A 19,777-nucleotide genomic window follows, 5' to 3' on the forward strand; every position below is an offset into this window, starting at 1 on the left:
CGTTCTTCTCCTGTCAATGTCAGTCATCTGAAAGTTGATGTCATATGAAAATATGAAATATAAATGTCAGATTCAGATGTGCCTGTGCCTAGTCTGTTATTATGTGTTATGTTGTAATTGTATAATTCTTATTTTCGAGTGCAATTAATAATGTAATTGCAAATCTATAGTATGTTATTATAGTTGATAATTTAAACAAAAATATGGAAAACACGACTAGCAAACACCGTACACCGAGGTAAATATAGTAATAAAATCATTTTATCCTGATCAAATATTTGATATCATGTATTGGAAAACCTATACAACTTACAGTGTTATGTGAACAACGTTAATAAACTATTAGAAAGTATTAATATTTTCAACCAACCCATAAATTGTAAATAACACTGGTAAAGGACAATTTATTATTAATGAAATTATTACTAGGTTAACACTGTAACTATATAACCAGTTGAAAACAAAAAGCATACTAAAAAGTGATTTACATGTATGTTTATGTAATTACATAAATTAACAATTAGGTACCTAGGATTTAAATACTTTTATTCATATTGCATCATTAAGTTATTGGATACATAGGTTATTAGTATAAACTAAACCATAACGTTTATCTTGTTTGTTTACATAAGGAAGACCAAGAAATCCCCTTTTAAATGTATTATTTTCAGTCAATGCAGAGAGTGGGAGCGGTTAAGAAGAAACAGGTTTAATGAAGCAATTAGTAAGCTGGGTCAAATTGTAAAGGATATATTGAAAGATAAGCCCCAATTTGAAGCATCAAGTAATGTACAATATCCAAAAATAGAAATTGTGCAAAAGGCAATCTTATGTCTGACAACATGTGTTCAAGAAAAGACTCAGTTAAGTAAGTGTTTGATGTTTGCTATGACTATTTTTTTAATTATGTTCATTTAGCATCATAAAGTTTATGGCAGTGATATCCTAATAAGTACTTACAAAGTGAAAAAGAATCAGTTAACTGATCATTTTATTAAGACTGCTTGTAAAATTTTCAGAAGCAGAAATTCTGGCATTGCAAGTGAAACTTGAAGCAGAAAAAAATGTAAAGCCAGACAAAAAAGATGCATCTATCCAGGTGTCAGCTGTGATGTGCAAAAAAAATAAAAGTAAGTCTAATTTTGAATTAATTTAAAAATAAATTAAACTATAAATCAATCTTATCTTCTAAAGATTTTATGTTTAGGTGTAGAAGTTTTATAGTTTTATTTCTACTATTTGAAATGTTGGAACTTTTTTTTTAACTAAACAAACAAGCAGTCACTTCAATTGGCCAAAATAGTAAAGTGTCTTCAAATAGTCACATTTGCAGATATATTGACTACCTTCCTATTCATCCCATCATCCACCAGGTACACCTCTTCTCCTTCCATACAAGAAAAGGGTGGGAAGGGGAATAGGACCAAAATTATGTCATTGGTACACACACTCATTAGACAAAATGCGGAATTGCTTCCACTGGACACCTATTTTCTGTGTGGTCTTCATATTTCACTTTAAAAAAAATGAGTACAATCATGCAAAGTACATCTAGTGATGGCAAGATCATCAGGGGGCACTTCTTTGGGGTGAGTGGGACTGGGATTATTTATAATTTTTAGTTATTACCCGTATTTTTACAGATGGCAAATTTGTTAAATTAGTAATGTTACAAAAATCAAAAAAGAAGAATTTAAAAGAGAAACCTTCTGTCACTCAAAATGAAGCTATTAAACAGAATATTGAAGGGAAACCTTTAACAGAAAATAAAATACCCAATAAAAATATGCAAACATTACCAAAATTATTGCCCTTAACAAGCACCAATAATAAAAAGGGTGAGTGAACCTATTGTCAGTCTTGTTTTGTGTAAAACATATATAAATAATATTAAAAAAATATTTTTTCAGGAATAGAAAATACTATTGTAATGCTGCCAAGTACACCATACATTTCCTTCCCACAAAGGCCCTTATTATTTCCAGCAGTACCACCTACTATTGTCTTTTTGGATTCAAATTTACAACCAATTAATAAACCAGCAACAATACCCATAATCAATAGAAACAATGCAGATATGACAAAAACAACAATGGTAAATGTTTTACCCATATCAGCCTACTCGCGCCCCATGTCAGCTACCAGAACTAAGAAAAACAATGTAAAGCCAAAGCAAAATGTCAAAAGAAAACATGTTAAAAAAGGTGACAAACAAACAGCGGAAGTATCTGATGAATCGTCTGTCACTAAGGATACTAAAACAATACCAAATGAAAATATAAATAGTACAAAGGACGAAAATGTGACTGAAAAAATTATGAAAATTTCAAACACTAATGATTGTAACAAAGAACAAAATGAAAATAAAGAAAACAATGTTTGTGTAAAAAATAGTAATGATTCCACATTTAATGATAAAGCTCAAGAAAAAAGTGAAAATGTAATGAAGAGTCCAGAAAATTCCGAGCCAAATACTACATGTAGTAGTACAAGTAATGCTGATTTAACAATTTCTGCTTCCATAGCTCAAAAACCTACAGAAGGATTAAATAATGAATCCAGGGAAATAAATTTAGAAGGGTCCTCTAAACCTGAAAAAATATGTCCCGAAAAAGAATTATTATTAGTAGAGAAAGATAAGGTAAATAAATTACCTAATATACTAGATACTGCATTATGTGACAATGTTGTTGATGGCGGCAATGCTCGCTTAGAATTGGCTGAGGAGTTTTTAGCTGCTTCACCAACTGCAGCATTCCTTATGTCGTTCCCATTAGTCAGTGGGAACAGAGCAGACAGCCCTGCTGAAGACCATCAAAATATTCAAGCAAGTCTCAAAGAAAATCATCAAAGGAGGAATGAGGTTCCTTCACAAGCACCTTATTTTCCAAAACCTCATGATGTAAAAGGAAAAATGACAAAAACCGATCAAAATATTACACAAAAACAAACCGAACAACAAAAGTTTATTAGCAATACAAATATTTCAAAAGAAATAGAACCGAAAGTATCTACTTTAATTACGAATTCATCCAATGACAACCCTTTCTTACATCTGAGTATGCCATCACTTGCTCCAACAAGTTGTCCTCTTACTGATTCAACATTTTCATTAGATTTTGATTGTACTGTATCAAAAGCAAATCATCCAGTCAGTGTTGCAAGCAGTAATAATTTCTTCTATAAAAGTGATGCATTAAGTTCTACAAAGACCTCTATTTATAGCACCAGTAACATTTCTTCAGGCCATGAATTTAATAGTCTTGGATTGTATCCTTGTGCAATGGAGAAATTTAGTACTAAAAACAAATCAGATTTTTCCAATATGGAGGAAAACCTCATGAAAATAGGACCCTCGAGACTTACATATGACATCGACCTCGGTTGGTCGCACAAGGGTTTTGATTTTGTTACATGCACGACAACCTCAACTACTTTTAATAAAGATAATATTTTAACTTCGGCCCCATCGCAATATTCCACAGCATATAATCCATTTAATCCTGACTTTCATGTACCTCTTGTTACAAACTCGAGTAAAAAAGATATGCCCTGTAAAGCAATATCGTCTTTTCCAGAAGCTATTACTAGTTTTTATTCCCAGCCAACGAATTTATGGTCAGAAGATATGACCTTTTATACGAGTAATAACTTTTCTAAAAATTTTACACCTAAGCCACAAAATTTTGTCTCAATGGATCACAACCCAACTAATGTTGCCCTGAAAACAAGTGCAGTAAAGCAATACGAAACAAAACTGACACCAGATACTGCACCAAATCAGCTCGTTAAACCTTTGATAGAGGGCCCACCAATCATTAGCGACAAATACACAAAAAAGTCTCCGAGTAAAATGCACATTAACTGGATGACTTCTGAAATAAGGCCAATGCAAAATAATTGCAACCCAAGTCAAGCAAACGTGAAAGAGAACCACAAACCTCTATACCCTCAAAATATACCACAGAAAAAGCAAGATCATAATGAAGGAAACTATTTTCCTATAAATATGCAAAATTTCCCATCACAAGTCACCCAAGAGGAATTTCAAGTGTGGCCAACTGCTAGACCAGTCGGTACTACTGAAATTAGTATCGAGCCTCCGCCTATTAATTTACCAACACTGGTTGGCGATTTAGCACTGGGCCCACATGATAAGAAGAAGAATGAAGCAATTAACAGAATTTTGCCACAAACAGATTTGCAAAATTGCAATAACTTCTTTTCTGTGACACAGTTAATGAATCGCTCTTCAGATGTTATGCCTCCCCGTTATCATGGAGCTAATATGGATACGCATAAAACAAATCCTAGCAAACAAAATGTTCCAAACGTTAGCAATGACACACACCGTAAGGGATCACGACTAGAAACGCACTTAGCACAACCATGTCATGTGTTTGAAAGCAAACCGGTAAATTATGAAACTATGGGACATTTTACACAAAACAAACAGAAAAACAATAAATCTGATAAAAGTGCTAAAAATACCAAAACAAGTTATTCGGCTGAAGCTTTGATAAGAGGTGGACCCTGCAATCAAAAGGCACACGATACTATATCTAAATTTTTGCTGCCACCACAAAAATATAATGAGTTTAACGTAACACAAGAGAGTGGAGTCGCTCAAGTATCACATTTTCCTCCTTTACTTGAATACCCGGATAATAGTTATGCAGGTCAACAATTTTCTGGTACAACTTTATACAATTCAACCACAAATACCATATCCAATTCATTTTATTCTAACTTTATGCCTGGAAGTAGCAACCTGATGACGGGTAACTACACAAGTGGACATTTCCAAAGTGATTTCATCGATTACAACCAGCCTGCTGAATGCAATTACACCAATTACAAATACGACGATTTGAAAATGAAAGCCAACACAACTCTTCAAGATAAACCTCTTCCAACTCAATATAAAGGATCTAGAAGAGAATCAACGACTAAACATAAATTGGAATGTTCGAAAAAGGAATCAAGTAAAAAGTGCAACAGTAAGAGAGCTAAACTTACTAACGAAGTTGAAGAATGGAACGACTCCGCGCATATGCTATGGCAAAGTAAAGCTCCAACGAGGAGGCATCCGAATATTTCGGAAGACTATTCTTTTCCGAACTATGTTGGCAATCAGATATCTGCGAGTAGTCAGTACCAACCGGAATTGTTTAATACTCATTTAATGCCTTCTAATATGCAAAGTGTGGGCCACAATATCGACCGTTCCCTTACTACCTTCCCTCCTACTTCCCGTGCCAACTTTAACCTCAGTACAATATTTCCAGAAATCACGATGGTAAGAAATATAACATATTAAAATATTTTTTTTCTGTTAATAGTTATTACAAATAAAAATTATTTTTTTGCAGAAAGTGCAGTGATGGATATTTAACGAAAATTTTTTATATGGTATACGCAATTAAATTAACGCTGTGATTTATTTATAAGTGAAAAAATATTGAAATGTAAGTTATGTTTATTATATTTATCATCAAAATTTAATTTGGACTTTCATTTTCCTTGCATTTTCTACGGTAAATTTGTGCAGCGCTTCAATTATTTTTCGGGTCACTGTGATTTTAAGTCTTAAAATGTCATAATTTTCAACATCAATATAAACATATTGAACAATTCACGATCCTTAAACTTTAAAAAAATGTGACATACTTATTGATATGTATGTCAAACAAACCATGATATATAACAATAATGACACTGAACCGGTTAAATATTTACTTAAGTTATTTCAGTTTAACTCACTCTAAACGTTTTATTTGTAAGATTAGACGGTACTAACCTACTGACATCTAAATAACATCGAACAGTGGTTATATAATTACAATAAATAAACTGTTGCTAATGGTAACGTCAATAAAAAAAGTTAAGTTCGTAATGCACCAGTGGTCGCCCGCGTCTCTGTCCACGTGGAATTGAAAAAAAAACTTAATTAGTAACTTATGTGTTCTAGGCTATTTTCTACATTTATGCCAAATTTTAACGAGATCCATGCAGATCTGGAGATACCTTCTAACAAACATTCATCTATCTATACAAACATGCATTTAATTAATTAATAAAATTAGGTAATTATTTCTGCCTGGACTTCTCGGCCAAAAAATACTTGATTAATTTGAAGGAATGACGAATAACCTCTTAAAATCTTTACAAGTTTGCTGATGTGGTAAATGTAGAGCGCGCATTTCCTTCATCGCGAGTTTATTTATTCGCTTTTGGTTTACATCCTACTTTATAGCTTGATCAACAGACAGAGCACTTAAATTGTTTAAAAATAAAGTCATAATTACTTTAAACGCCCTTAATCGTTATTTAGCATGTGTTAATTGTACGGGCTGTTATTTCATATGATTGTGCGAAGTGACTTGAGTGCAATGTAAATTATATTTATTTAATTTAGAATGTTTATAAAATTAATGGTTTTAGTGGCAACAGTGCCAGTAAAATAAGCAAATAGCTTTTATTTGAACCTTTAATTTCGTAGTTTTAAAATCTAATATATAAAATTCTCGTGTCGCGGTGTTTGTGGTTAAACTCCTCCGAAACGACTTGACCGATTCTCATGAAATTTTGTGAGCATATTGAGTAGGTCTGAGAATCGGCCAACATCTATTTTTCATACCCCTATTAAGTTTTTTTTAAATGCGCGCGGACGTAGTCGCGGGCGACAGCTAGTGATAAATAAAAACCAGGATGATTTAAAGTAAAATTATATAGAAATGAAAAAGGAGATAGTGACATGAAATATTCAAACTCGTTAATATAAATACAAATACGTTATCTATATTATGTTATAAAAGAGTTATATATACATACGTTAACAAATGACGCATTACATACATATGAGCAGACACATTTTGAAGTAAGTTGATACATTAAGCAGGTTTGCCTTGACCGCTTGCAACCCATGCTATACGTATCCATTCATACCGCCACTTGAATACCTCCAGCTTCGAAAACATTCAAATTTGAAAACATTGAAGGATTTTTAAGTTTATGTGTTTAGAAAACATTTTTACTGTAAATTGTATTCCAAGTTAGTCACAAAGACAAAGGCTTATTAAACAATTTTCATTGCCAACTTAATATCAGATAATATCAAATTTAGTAGAGATTGTAGTGAATAATGTTATTGCACAATAATGTAACACTATACTAATTAGTAGTCTAATTAAATGATCGACAAACTAATTAAATAATATTCGAATTTATCGAATAATAAATAAAATAAAAACTAATATGTTAGAAGATACTGAGGCCGACTATAAAAGGACTGTTTACTATTTCGTTATGTTTACGTCTCTCCAATTTTCATAGCTATAATCTCAGACTACAAAACTAATTCTGGAAACAATTTATTCGTCTGAATTTAATAATAAATATCAAAAATATGTCGCGTTCATTTTTCTTGCAATATTCAAGAGAGCTAAAAAAAGCAAAATTCTCGGTTAGGAGCCTTTTTAACAACTGAAGAAATTTTCTATGAAGACTTGGAAATATGCCAACTGTTAAATAAACTTGCGACAATTCTTGCGATGTTTTACATCTCTATATATATAAAAGAAAGTCGTGTTAGTTACAATATTTATAACTCAAGAACGGCTGAATCGATTTAACTGAAAATTGGTGGGCAAGTAGCTTAGAACCAGGAAACGGACATAGGATAATTTTTACCCAGTTTTCTATTTTTATTCCGCGCGAACGGAGTCGCGGGTAAAAGCTAGTTCTGAATAAATTATAATATTTAATATCAATTTTGAAATACGAGAATGACACTTAGAATTAAAGTAACATGTTATGTAAAATATGTACCTACGTAATTCAAATTGGTAGGATCACTAAAATGTTGATTTACGATGTACATAATGGTAGTGGAAACTAGTTCAAAATTTAAGAGATTCGATATGGTCCTTGATTGGTTGCAATAACTTAGCCACCCGAGTATTTTAAATAGCATATTATCTATGTTTATTAATTAATCTTACTATTTATAATTATCATTCGAATTTTGTAAGTACTTGAGCAATTTCGAAGAAAATGTTTAATGGAAATGGAAATCGATAGAACTTTTTAATTTATTAATCGCTATTTTTAATTTCCTAGCTAGTTCGTCACTAAATGTATACAGAAAGGCGGTAAGTAAACCAAAAAGCTAGTCTACATTTTGGTGACTAGCTGACTAGAAAACCGGCATCGGCAGTACACAAGCGTCAACGGAGGACGAGAGACGTGCGCAAAACGCACGGAGCCGCGCGCGCGAAACTTTGCACAATGGCGGGAAAATGATCACTTTCTAACATAACCATAATATCGCCAGTTAATCAAAACAGACATGTTACTAGTAATGTGCATAATAAATTGAAGTTATGTTCTTTTGAATGTTAGTAAAAAATTTGAAAATGGTGAAAATATTCACATGGGCAATGGTGAGTTAGTAAATAACAATTGCATTATTTTGTAACACATTTTATAGTATCAAATTTTTTTAATGTTTTTATTTATCACCGTTATAAAACATTACTTTTTTTGTTTAAGACAAACTGCCAATGTATCAATAAATATTTTACAAATGTTATTTCGCTCTTGCAAATCTAAGTAAAAAATCGTATAAAATAAATTAACTTGAACACAAAAAAGTGTACTTATTTTGTTCGGCTCTATCTCTCTCTGTGTACGACATAATTCCATTGATTACGTGTTATTACGGTAATGCCATGATAGTGGGTCAGGGCTGAACAAAAAAATATTAACATTTACAAAAAAATACACAGGGAGAAAACGATACCAAATTGTCCTCAGAAATTGAAACCGTAGCCCTAATTTTACTCAAAGAACCTGTGCCCGAACTTAAAGCGTCTAATTAGTTACTTCTACGATAATCCAAGACTAGCTTGGGCCACGTACTAAGAAAATTCTTTAATAGAGTGCACAGTATTTTCTTATATTTTTCTGATTTATGAAATCGAAATAAATCAATTTTAAATTTTCTAGCATTAAATGATAAAGCAAATAAAGTACATTTGATAACCTTTATAAATATTTTAACATTAACACTAAACTGATTAGACAATTGAAATGTTAACAAAATGTCGCTACTAGACATTATCTATGTTGATACATTGATTCCTTCACATATATAATAAATGTATTTAATTAGAAGTAAGTTTAATTAAGTTGGTACCCAAACCTTTCGTTCGTCATAAATATTTGTAATGATGCAAAATACCAGGTAACTTTCTTCTAAGAAGACAGTATGCTGACATATCCAAAAGAACCTAAATCCTAATTTAAGTCCCTCGTCGCAAACGAAAAGTAGGTTTCGATCTACGTTTTTTTACGAGGAAATTTTATTAGGATTTGATATGTAGTACGCCAACGATTTTTTAAACTAATTTTCCTTCAGCTGACCGTGGTCCTTTTAACTGTGTTTTGCTACACAGGAGTATTTGTTGCCCGCGACTCAATTAGCGCGGATTTAAAAATACATAATGTAGCTGAGCTATAGTTTAATTAACTATTATATCTTTAAGGAACGTTCACAAATATGCATTTTTGTACTACGGAATATGTTATCTAATATAGTAACGGATAAAGAATTGTCAATTAATGTTGCAGGCGTTTTGTCACTTTAAGGCTAGGTTTGTAGAGAGCTTTAGGTCTCTAGGCGTTCAGACCTCTCTCTGCATATCTAGAATTGTTTGTTAACTTGTATCTCAAATTTGAACTAATACAATTTCATAAGTTCCTTCTATTAACTGTTTCATTACTTCGCTTAGCAGTAAATAATAATTATAAAGACTAATTAATCCCTTCTGGATGTTTAAAAAAAGGCTATGGAAGTCGATCTCGTAAATCATTTTAATGTTTCTGTAGGAAATAGTTTTAAAGAAGTATGATTTATCACGCAATCCGCTGCCTTGGAAACGGCCGCAATAAGAGTTCTTAATAAATGCACCATTTACTGATTAATATGCAAGAAAAGTCTTTGCAGTGTTTCTGTTTAAATTAATTAATGTTAACTCTTTAGATATGGTATTTTCATAAATGCTTATTGTTAAATAAATGAAAAAAAACTCCAATTATCGCTGTTAATAATTAGTACTGACAAGCCGTAATTGAAATTTGTTAAAGTAATGGTATCAATTACGCGGTGAAAAAAATATGTTTTCGATCTCTTAAGTATTACCTGTTACACAGTTGTTTTTAACAACTGTTGAATTTTTTCTCATCTCCTATGTAATCTACGTCATAAGCATAAATAATGCTAAGTTCCGCCATTCATGTGATCTTGTTACTTTCCTTGTAGAGACATATGTTTAACGACTAATAAGTAACCATAAAACAGTTTTTCCATTTATTCATTGCAATGTATTCATTATGATTACGGAAGCATATTAATTTAAACGACGGATACACATTTAATGACTCCCACAGAAGCTTAAAGTATATATTTACTACCAAAATAGAAAAATATCTATGTATTAATTAGGAACAACAGAGGGTGACCATGTGTCCCCACTGCCCAGCCTTCCCCCATCTCCCTAAGTACAGTACCAAAGATTTTAAAATATTATTTTAAAGTATTCTATAAGTTATGTTTGTACATTTTTTTCTGACATTTTTTATTTATTTATTGCTAACGTGTGCATAAGATAGAGTCGTAAGGCAAGCCAGAGAGTTAATGCGGGTAACATGTTTCGTTAACACAGCTCTTTTTATTGCATACTAGCTTTTACCCGCGACTCCGTCCTCGCGGAAAAAAAATGATGAAAACGGGGTAAAAATTATCCTATGTCCGTTTCCTGGTTCTAAGCTACATGCCCACCAATTTTCAGTCAAATCGATTCAGCCGTTCTTGAGTTATAAATAGTGTAACTAACACGACTTTCTTTTATATGTATAGATAATAGGACCCGGAGAAATATAATACTTATAAATAAAACGTCGATACTTTACAGCAAAAGATATAAACGTTTTATGGAACTTTTTGACATTGTATCGCAGTCACAATAACGTTATTTCCTATTAAAATGCTATTTTATTGTTATCACAGGCAAAGATAATAACGATGATACTTGACCATCGCTCGTGCCCTCGATTGATTCTCACGATTTATTGAAGGTAACAGATATTATACGATTGCATATGTTACTAATATCTTTACATTTCCTTCTCTAATTGACGAATTAATTGTATGTCCAAAGAAAATATTACCGTCCTGATCTTGTCAACAATTTACAATATGTTCTATGTTGAGTATTCAAGCATGATGACAAAAACCAGTTTGTTTTCAAATCGTGATATAGATCGTCCGGCCGATGTCTGTGACGAAATTATACAGCTATTCCACTATCCTGCATGATAATTAACTTTTACAATTAGATTAAAATAGCAAACATACTTATGTTATTGTAAAAGCAAAAACTTCGGTCAATCCTAAAATTTACCAATTAGTTATGGCAATAGTCGGAAAAGTTTTGTTATCTTCGTTTATTTCGAGCATTTACCACTATTCAATTGGTTGACCAAGACTTACTTCAAATACTCGGTAAATGTCTATAAACACCCGTTTAATGTTATGTTTTAAAGATTATTTAATTTGTTTTTTTTTATAAATTGAAAAATATTTATTTAATTAATTAGCTGTTTATCGACATTTACCGAGCATTTTAAGTAGTATGTATATCTTATGATTGACGAAGTGAATGTAAATGTTCGAAATAATTTAAGCTCACGGAATTTTTACCATACTGACTAGTACCGACTGGTAAATTTTAAGATTTACCAGAGTTCGAGCTTTAATGGTAGCAGATCACAACAGGCCGGCATTGGTCCGAGCGGTTTTGCTTTCTCACGAATTATATCACTGAATCACTGTTAAATAGCAATGTCTGTAAACCGACATTAGTATGTAATGAGGCTTTGTGGCGGGAAGGTTGCGCGGGCGCCGGCGGATCACTCATCGTCGCTTAATGATGCGGGTTCAAGCCTTCCGTAATATACGGGCGGTTTACTGTCTGAATACTAATTTACAAAAAAAAGTTTTTATGCCAACGATGTTGCGATGTTGCTTTAAAATTTATTCTTTCTCTTTGTTCGTAAAATAAACGTAATAGTTTGTTTAGAATTAAATAAATCACTCGAACTTTTAATTTTAACATACAAATAATTAAAAAATGTAAATATAATTTAAGACCTATACTGAAGTAACTTAATCGACATGAACTTTTCAAGCAACTAAGCTTTTTTGCCTTAAATTAATACAAAACATGTAATTGTGCGTGTGTCATGGCGATTAGTGTACACAAAACTAAAAATAAAATACTGATTCCTTGTAAACAAAATTAACTGTTCATAAAGTATAACAAATATTTTCTATAATGTAGCACGGGTGTTAATTGAAAATTAAGTTCCTTAAATAAAATTAAAAACAGACTAACAATCTAATTCTTCAAGAAATTCTTGCACACGAAAGAGTATTCAATCAATTTTTAACTTAATATGCCTAGAACTTAGTGAAAAACCAAAGATTCATAACTGAATACAATTGTGTTAAAACGGACTAGATAACAGAAGCTATCTCAGCCTAATTGTAGTCAACATTTACCTTAAGATGATAAAAAGGATGAAGGGCAAAGGGAATGTAATACAATTGTATGTTTATTAAAGGCGTTAAGAATTCCAAAGCGCGTGTCGGCGCGGCGAGGTAGTGACGTAGAGACGCGACAAGTGTGTCAATGTCGCACTATGCCGTTGCACTATCTTTCGCACAAACTGTTATCGACCACTTCGATTAGAATTACATCAGAAGCTAACTACGGTACGCTAAATTACCATAAGCAGATAACATAACGTTACAATTAAAAAAGTTTTTAATACCCGTAAATGAGTAAAAAAACAAGGAAACTTTAAATGCTAGCTAGGGATGGGTGTAATTAGTTCTATCTGTCCTGTCTAGTACTATCACTTACGTCATATGTCATGAAAGTTTTTTTAGATTACTAAAGCTACATACAAGTTCAAAAATTCTACTACAAAAACAGAACCTACAGATACAAACTTCAATGATCATAAATTCATTCATAAACGTAAGCCCCTGGAGGCGAGCGCAAAACATTTTTGCATTTGCGCTTTGCGGTGTCAAATTGTGTTATCAAGTGCTCGCATAAAAACCGTTCCGTTGGAGATACGGCGCACACATCCTGGTTACTCGTGTAAAGAGAAAACATTCCTTAGTTTCACCAATGATATCGAATTACATAAACGTCTGATTTCCATACCCCAGGTAAGAAATTCTCGTATCGTACGCCAAAATCCTTTTATAGACAAAGAGAAAAACCTTGAGCTGTAAATTGTGCTAGAAAAAATATTTTTCCAGCAAACATTCATGTCTGTGATCAGAAATAACTAGAAAAAGACAAATCAAAAAAAGATTATCATAAGGCTGTAGTAGTAGTAGTAGTAGTAGTAAATAGTCTATGTAGTTACTTTCTTGCACTTTAAGGAAGATGAGAGTATGAAGTTAATCAATAATTATGGTATTCACAAAAAGTAGATAAGTGTCATATTGTAACAGAATAATATTTAAAATATTCGTAATATTTGAACCCAAGTTATATTTAAATACCGCTTAAAGTTGTTTATATTGAGAGTTAACGCCCTAGATATTATGTTTAAACTACAATTTATTTACAGATATCTATTCATGAACTTCTCCGTTTCTTTTGATGTTATTACACGCGCGACTATAAAAATTTAAATTAGCAACATATGTAAATAGAATACAACATAATATATTACAAGGCGCCACAATTTTTATTTATTGTTAAAACTATTTTAGCCCAAAGAATTTTCGTTCAAAAATTATAACCTAAAAATCTAAAATCAAAAATTGTTGTTATAAATCAACAACAAGCGATGGCCGAATGTTCATTATACTAGACGAATGTTGTTATTTGCTTTTGGTAACAACTGCCTAGAAATCAGTGGATAACTTTTCTAATAGTTATTGGCTTATTGGCTATTTATTTCTCCTTTTATTATTTTGATCCTCCAATCGGTGCTTACATCCTAAGAGGATGTTGAATTGGACTGTTAATTAGTTGCTGTGAATGGGATCAGTTTGTTCAGGAAAGCATTCATTCGATATCTTTCTTGAGGATTATAATGTAAAATATTGCATTTTATAACAACGCTGTGCAATTGTTTAAAGCTACTCATGTTGCGCACTTGGCGTTTGTCCTCCTCACAACAAAATAAATCTGTTTAGAGAGTATATAAAAAAACAATTCAAATTGTTTGATACTTTTTTGTAAAAGCGGTCACTTATTAGTTATTTGTTATGATTATTATGTTATTAATATAAGGTGACATTTTTTAAGAGTATTTTAATCACTTTGTGTTTGTGTGGCACAATTTCCACTCGGGCTAATAAAGCGACATAAGAGCAGCGGCAAGTAAAAGATATTTCAAGGAAAACTTTCCGAGTGTTAAATGTCACGGCAGAGAAAAAGGATTCCAAGTACTTTTTTAATGAGCCAAGTTTCGTTTTAAGTAATAATCTTTGTTTTAATTAAATAAGTTCTACTTATAAAATATAAAAAAGCTTTTAAATAGTTTTCAAATTTATAAAACAGCATTTTGTTACAATGAGCACCCACTTTCAAAGTTATGATGGCTTAAAGGTTTAACATTAAAATCTACTTTTCTTTACTTCATACAAAATTTCATTTCAATAGCAAAAAATAATTGCTTTGTTTATAGGGCACGGTGTTTCATTTTACCTTTTCTTTCATTATAATAATAAGCTTAGCTTGTATCTTTCTAGGGTACGGTATAATTTTAAAAACTAGACAGTTTAACATTATTGTTGATGCCAATATTCTAAATCGTAATCTGACGGATGTCAGTTTTCATTCAGTTTGAACTTTGATATTGTTGAATTTCTTTTAAAGTTTTAGTGTTTATTCACGTCAATCATATCGATTAGTACGATATTACGTTCGCTGAATTTTTATTTGATAAATTACATTAAAACACGAGACCCTAATTACAGGAGTTGTTTTAACCCGGTCATAGTCATATAAATATATCTCGGCAGCTATTTTTAACATTATTGTGAACAAAGCGCACTCCCATCTAGTGACGGCTCCCGTCAGAAGCATTTCATTCACTACTAACATTATAATTAATACGCAGATTATAACTATCTCTATATATAAACCAAGTTAAAGAAATACAGACTTTTAAGAGATAAACATTATTACAAAAAAAATCTTTATAATTACATTAAACTAGTATATTTACTAGTTTCAACTAACTCATAGTCATTTAAGGGATACTTATGGATTCCTTAGTGAACGATTGTAATAGTAAGGGTCCCACTTAGTAACCATCAAATTACTCTGACTTACGTCAGTCCCTTCTTTAAAATACAATTATAGGCAACGAGATAGTTTTTAAAATCCAACCACACTTTAACAGTTTTTGTTGTTATTACTGCAAGTCACAACCGCAAACAATAAAGCACTTTAATCCATATTGGTCTCTATGTATCACAGCAGTGAAATTCTAAGGTGAAAGTTAACAGAACAATGTCGATGCGATGCGATGCTTACGAACATTACACAATACGCAACAATTTATTGTGTCGGCCTCATACGTGCACTTGTGAACCTGTCGCTCTAAAACAAGTTTCGGTGCTCTCCATACCAACGGCTTAAAGGCCAAAACTTGTTACAAATTATCGGGCAGTATGTTCATTATATAAGCACATACGCTGTCGAATGTCGTTTAGAAAAAATAGAAGAATGTGAAAAGAGAAAAGAGAAAGAGTAAATGACAAAAAAATACATAATAAATATGTAATATATATACCCCTATAATACTCATAATGCAAATCGAATAACATCTTAATCTTTAAATTCAGTTCAGTCGCTTACAGGCAACCACAATGGAACTTATACACATACAAAACCCGCATACATAAAGAACATATGTACATACCTACTAACCTACGCGGGAAAAACAATACCCTTATGAAACAGTCGGGTAATAAGTAAAAGTATCATTAAAAGATTACTCTCTAAGATGGTAATAATGTAGTATTTCGAACAGTTCAGAGAGTATATTGTTTCGCAATGCAAAAGTCAGGCATCGCGTTTCTGATATGGAATTAATCAAGACCATGCCTTGACAAGGCTGTCCACGTAACTTTTACCGATTTAAAAATTGTCAGATGACCAAGAAATATGTAACTATTTAATTAGTCTTTGAAGGTCAGAATTTTGAACCCGCTGGCTAGTAATAGATCAAAAGTACAAAAAAACATAAAGAAATAAAATTAATAACAAAAAAAGAGTTCTTATGACATTTTATTCGATGTAAGTTTTCTGTATGTTGTTGATATATGATAGATAATGTCCAAGAAAATGAAAAAGCTTTCACAACTCTAACAACCAATAGATTTGTGAGCGTTAGTAATCTCAGTTGCTCCTAACTTTACCTATAAAATAGAAGTACATAACATGATATTCTAATATTTACGATACGTAGGCAGTAGCTTTTGCTAAGAGCTTGGATACATAAATCAAAACTAAGTGTCACAGCAGGAAGTTAGAGTAAATAAAAAATATTATAAGTTATAACGTTAGCTTGTTCGCAATTCGCACACTTAACTTTGTTTTACGAGAAGCCAATATCGGAAAAATGTTTGTCACACATGTTCGTTTCGATCTGTAGGGTCGAGCACTAACTGGGTGATAACTTTTAACGGCAGCAACGAAAGCTTTGAAATTTAATTAGTTTGAATGAATTACTAATTATAAAAAGCCACATTAATTTCATCAAACTTTACAATAAATTAAATGTAGTTAGTACAATTTGATTGACATTGATTTGACTATTATAACGCCGTTATAAAAAATTTACATTTTGAATTTAAAAGAATGTTGTTTTGTTTCAGTGGCATTGGTGTTGGTATATATTAATAACATCGTTCGATAATTCCCGAGGAGAGATATTCACATTGGGATACCTGACCGGCTCGCAGAGACGTCCAGGCGACTTTACTTATGAAAGACCAGGACGAGTCATATCAGGTAAAAGATAATTTCATATTTTCTTTTAACATATATAATGAAGCGTTTCTTAATATTTGGCTACCTATATTATGAGCCAAAAAAATTCTACGTTGTTTATGTCACCGTAAGAAAAGATTTGTGTCCGTGCATTATAAAATTACGAAAAAAACTCATAATTGGACATGTTCATTTAATTACCCTAGTTGTTTTTGTTTAGGGGCGATTTCTATGGCCGTGGACGAAGTGAACGAGAAGTTGCTTGGAACGATGGGACATTCCCTGGAATTCATCGTCGCTGAAACTTACGGTCAAGAAGAAGTGTCTATAAAACAGGTGGGTTATTAAATATAAATTTACTTACATAATTTTAAATCATTGAAGTCAAGTTTTCCTAAACGAAAATAGACAAAGACTGCACGATATTGAACAAAGAATTATAGTCTTTATCCTCTTCTCACATCTTTGCAGTTTCCTTAATATTATACTATCAGTAAAATGGCTGATCTATATTATGGATAAAGTAAATTTTCGCTGATTTTGGCTGAAAAAAGCTTCCAAATCTTGGTTCACAATTTGCATTTCTGATTTTAACATAATTTTTTTATAATTTACTAATAATTGAGTTTAGTTTGTTCATTTATATCGGAATGAACAATTTACTGCGTCCAAGGGTGTGTATTGGTAGTTTCGATTTTATGGCCAATAGATCAACGTTTAGTGTGGCAATAACTCCTCCGAATAGTTAAGACATTTGACGTCAACGCCAAATGGAGTGTATACACGTTTATTTCAATTTTTTATCTCATACAATAATTTGTATGAAAGCTATCTGTGGAGCAGTTGCGTTAAACGCTCATATGTTTTTGCTATTTTTTCTGCTGCTGCTAATTTTTTTAATGCTTCTCAAATTTTTTTTATAATATATAGTTAATAACATGCAATAAAACCATGAAGAGAAAAGAAACGGAAACCGCAGAGTACGTACATCTGGCGCCTTCATCACAAGTTTGGAATTTCGCTTAAATTGAAAACTTTTCCCCATTTATCTTTCAATATCGAATGCTGTCTCTGCCACTGCAAAGTTATCAGAATTTTTAATAGATGTAGGATTAGGCATATTTCATCGATGGAATTTTTAAATTGGTATTCTAATTAAGAAACGTCTAAATATATTAAGGTTACAAAATTCGATTCCTAAAAGTATCAACTATTTAGTAGGAACCGTAATCTAAAGTCCCTCTTTCATTTTTCTTTTACATAATATTCAAGTTTAAATATAACTTTAAAACACTTTCTTACTTATCCATGTATACAAAACTTTGTATAGACATTGGATAACAAAACATATTTTGTCATACTTGGATTATTCGTTTGAATCTAAAATACATAAAACTAGTAGAGACGAAATAATGGTCATACTAAAACATTAAATTCAGATTAAAATCATGAAGTTATGTAATCTGCCAAAACAGATGAGGTTACTGAAATTTACATAACACGCAATATTATACATAAATAAATTAAGATTACATAAAGCTAAACATGACTCACAGATGATCGGAGGAATACCTTAATAAAATTAAATGCCTTTAACACACTTTCAAAGTCATAAATAACATAATATGCAATAATATTAATTTCATTGTTATTTTTTATTTATCATGGTATGATTTCACTTAGTTACACTTATAATTATTGTAGCAGAGGATAGGAGGGGGGGGATATTCATTTAAGTGCCTGAATAATATTAAAATTTTCTTTAAAATACACTTTTGAAATACTTGTAAAAAATATTACTATCTTAGTTTTCTCAAACAGTATGAGTGGAACGACAGAATATATTCGTAAGACAATTTTGGCAGTGAAAGCCCACGTTTACTTTATCATTCGCTCTATTGCCGTCATGTCAAATAAAATTTTGTTACGTTAAACGCATTACTTTTTAACTTATTAATTGATTTCTTAATTATATTTCATAAAAAAAAAACATTTTTGTCTTCTTAAATTCACGGAATAAATGAGCGAATAATGTGTGTTATTCGTTCTTTATTTCAATCATTATCAATCCCGAAAGCTAAAAAAACTGGATCAAAGCAAAAATACTAAATTATGAAGTATAAATATTTTGCTTGATTGTGATTTAATGATGACGATTAACAAAAAGATCTTGTAACGTTAATTATAAAACAAATAGTCATAAAATGCTTACTAGACCAAACACGTTCCGAATTGAGGAGCGCGAATTGCTAGCATTACATTAAATAATATTAAGTACTAGCTTTTTCCCGCGACTCCGTCCGCGCGGAATAAAAAAAAAATAATAGAAAACGGGGTAAAAATTATCCTATGTCCGTTTCCTGGTTCTAAGCTACCTGCCCACCAATTTTCAGTCAAATCGATTCAGCCGTTCTTGAGTTATAAATGGTGTAACTAACACAACTTTCTTTTATATATATAGATTATTTACAAAGCCTTGATAAAAAGGATTTAGAATATAGCTGTACGATTAAACGTGTAAATATATTGTCAGTTTCATAAAGTGTTACAAATTACTGTAGCGCACTCCAGAAATAATTTAACAACGTTATTCCTGAATATCTCAATGACCCAGTAATAGAGGTGATTTGAAGGCAAAACAAGCGTCCAAGTCATTCAATGCCCACTTATTAGACTAATAT

At 31.6% G+C, this 19,777-nt stretch overlaps 2 protein-coding genes across 2 annotated transcripts in view; both read left to right on the forward strand.

The window, feature by feature from the left end:
* Window positions 1-80: 80 nt before the first annotated feature.
* Window positions 81-5,437, forward strand: LOC106710827. The gene is made up of 6 exons (XM_014503007.2): window positions 81-238; window positions 672-868; window positions 1,020-1,130; window positions 1,644-1,838; window positions 1,911-5,299; window positions 5,373-5,437. The coding sequence occupies exons 1-6, from the start codon at window positions 204-206 to the stop codon at window positions 5,382-5,384; spliced, it is 3,939 nt and encodes a 1,312-aa protein (XP_014358493.2). The 5' UTR covers window positions 81-203; the 3' UTR covers window positions 5,385-5,437.
* Window positions 5,438-5,439: 2 nt separating this feature from the next.
* LOC106710646 (guanylate cyclase 32E) overlaps window positions 5,440-19,777 on the forward strand; it is a 39,303-nt gene continuing 24,965 nt past the window's right edge. Inside the window, exons 1-4 of the mRNA XM_045686926.1 lie at window positions 5,440-5,468; window positions 8,122-8,444; window positions 16,982-17,117; window positions 17,317-17,432. Of these exons, the coding sequence (XP_045542882.1) occupies window positions 8,397-8,444; window positions 16,982-17,117; window positions 17,317-17,432 (300 nt within the window). The 5' untranslated portion in view covers window positions 5,440-5,468; window positions 8,122-8,396. The remainder of the gene's footprint in view (window positions 5,469-8,121; window positions 8,445-16,981; window positions 17,118-17,316; window positions 17,433-19,777) is intronic.

The sequence above is a fragment of the Papilio machaon genome, chromosome 4 (genome assembly GCF_912999745.1).
Source record: "Papilio machaon chromosome 4, ilPapMach1.1, whole genome shotgun sequence".
In the NCBI taxonomy this organism is placed as follows: Eukaryota; Metazoa; Arthropoda; class Insecta; order Lepidoptera; family Papilionidae; genus Papilio; species Papilio machaon.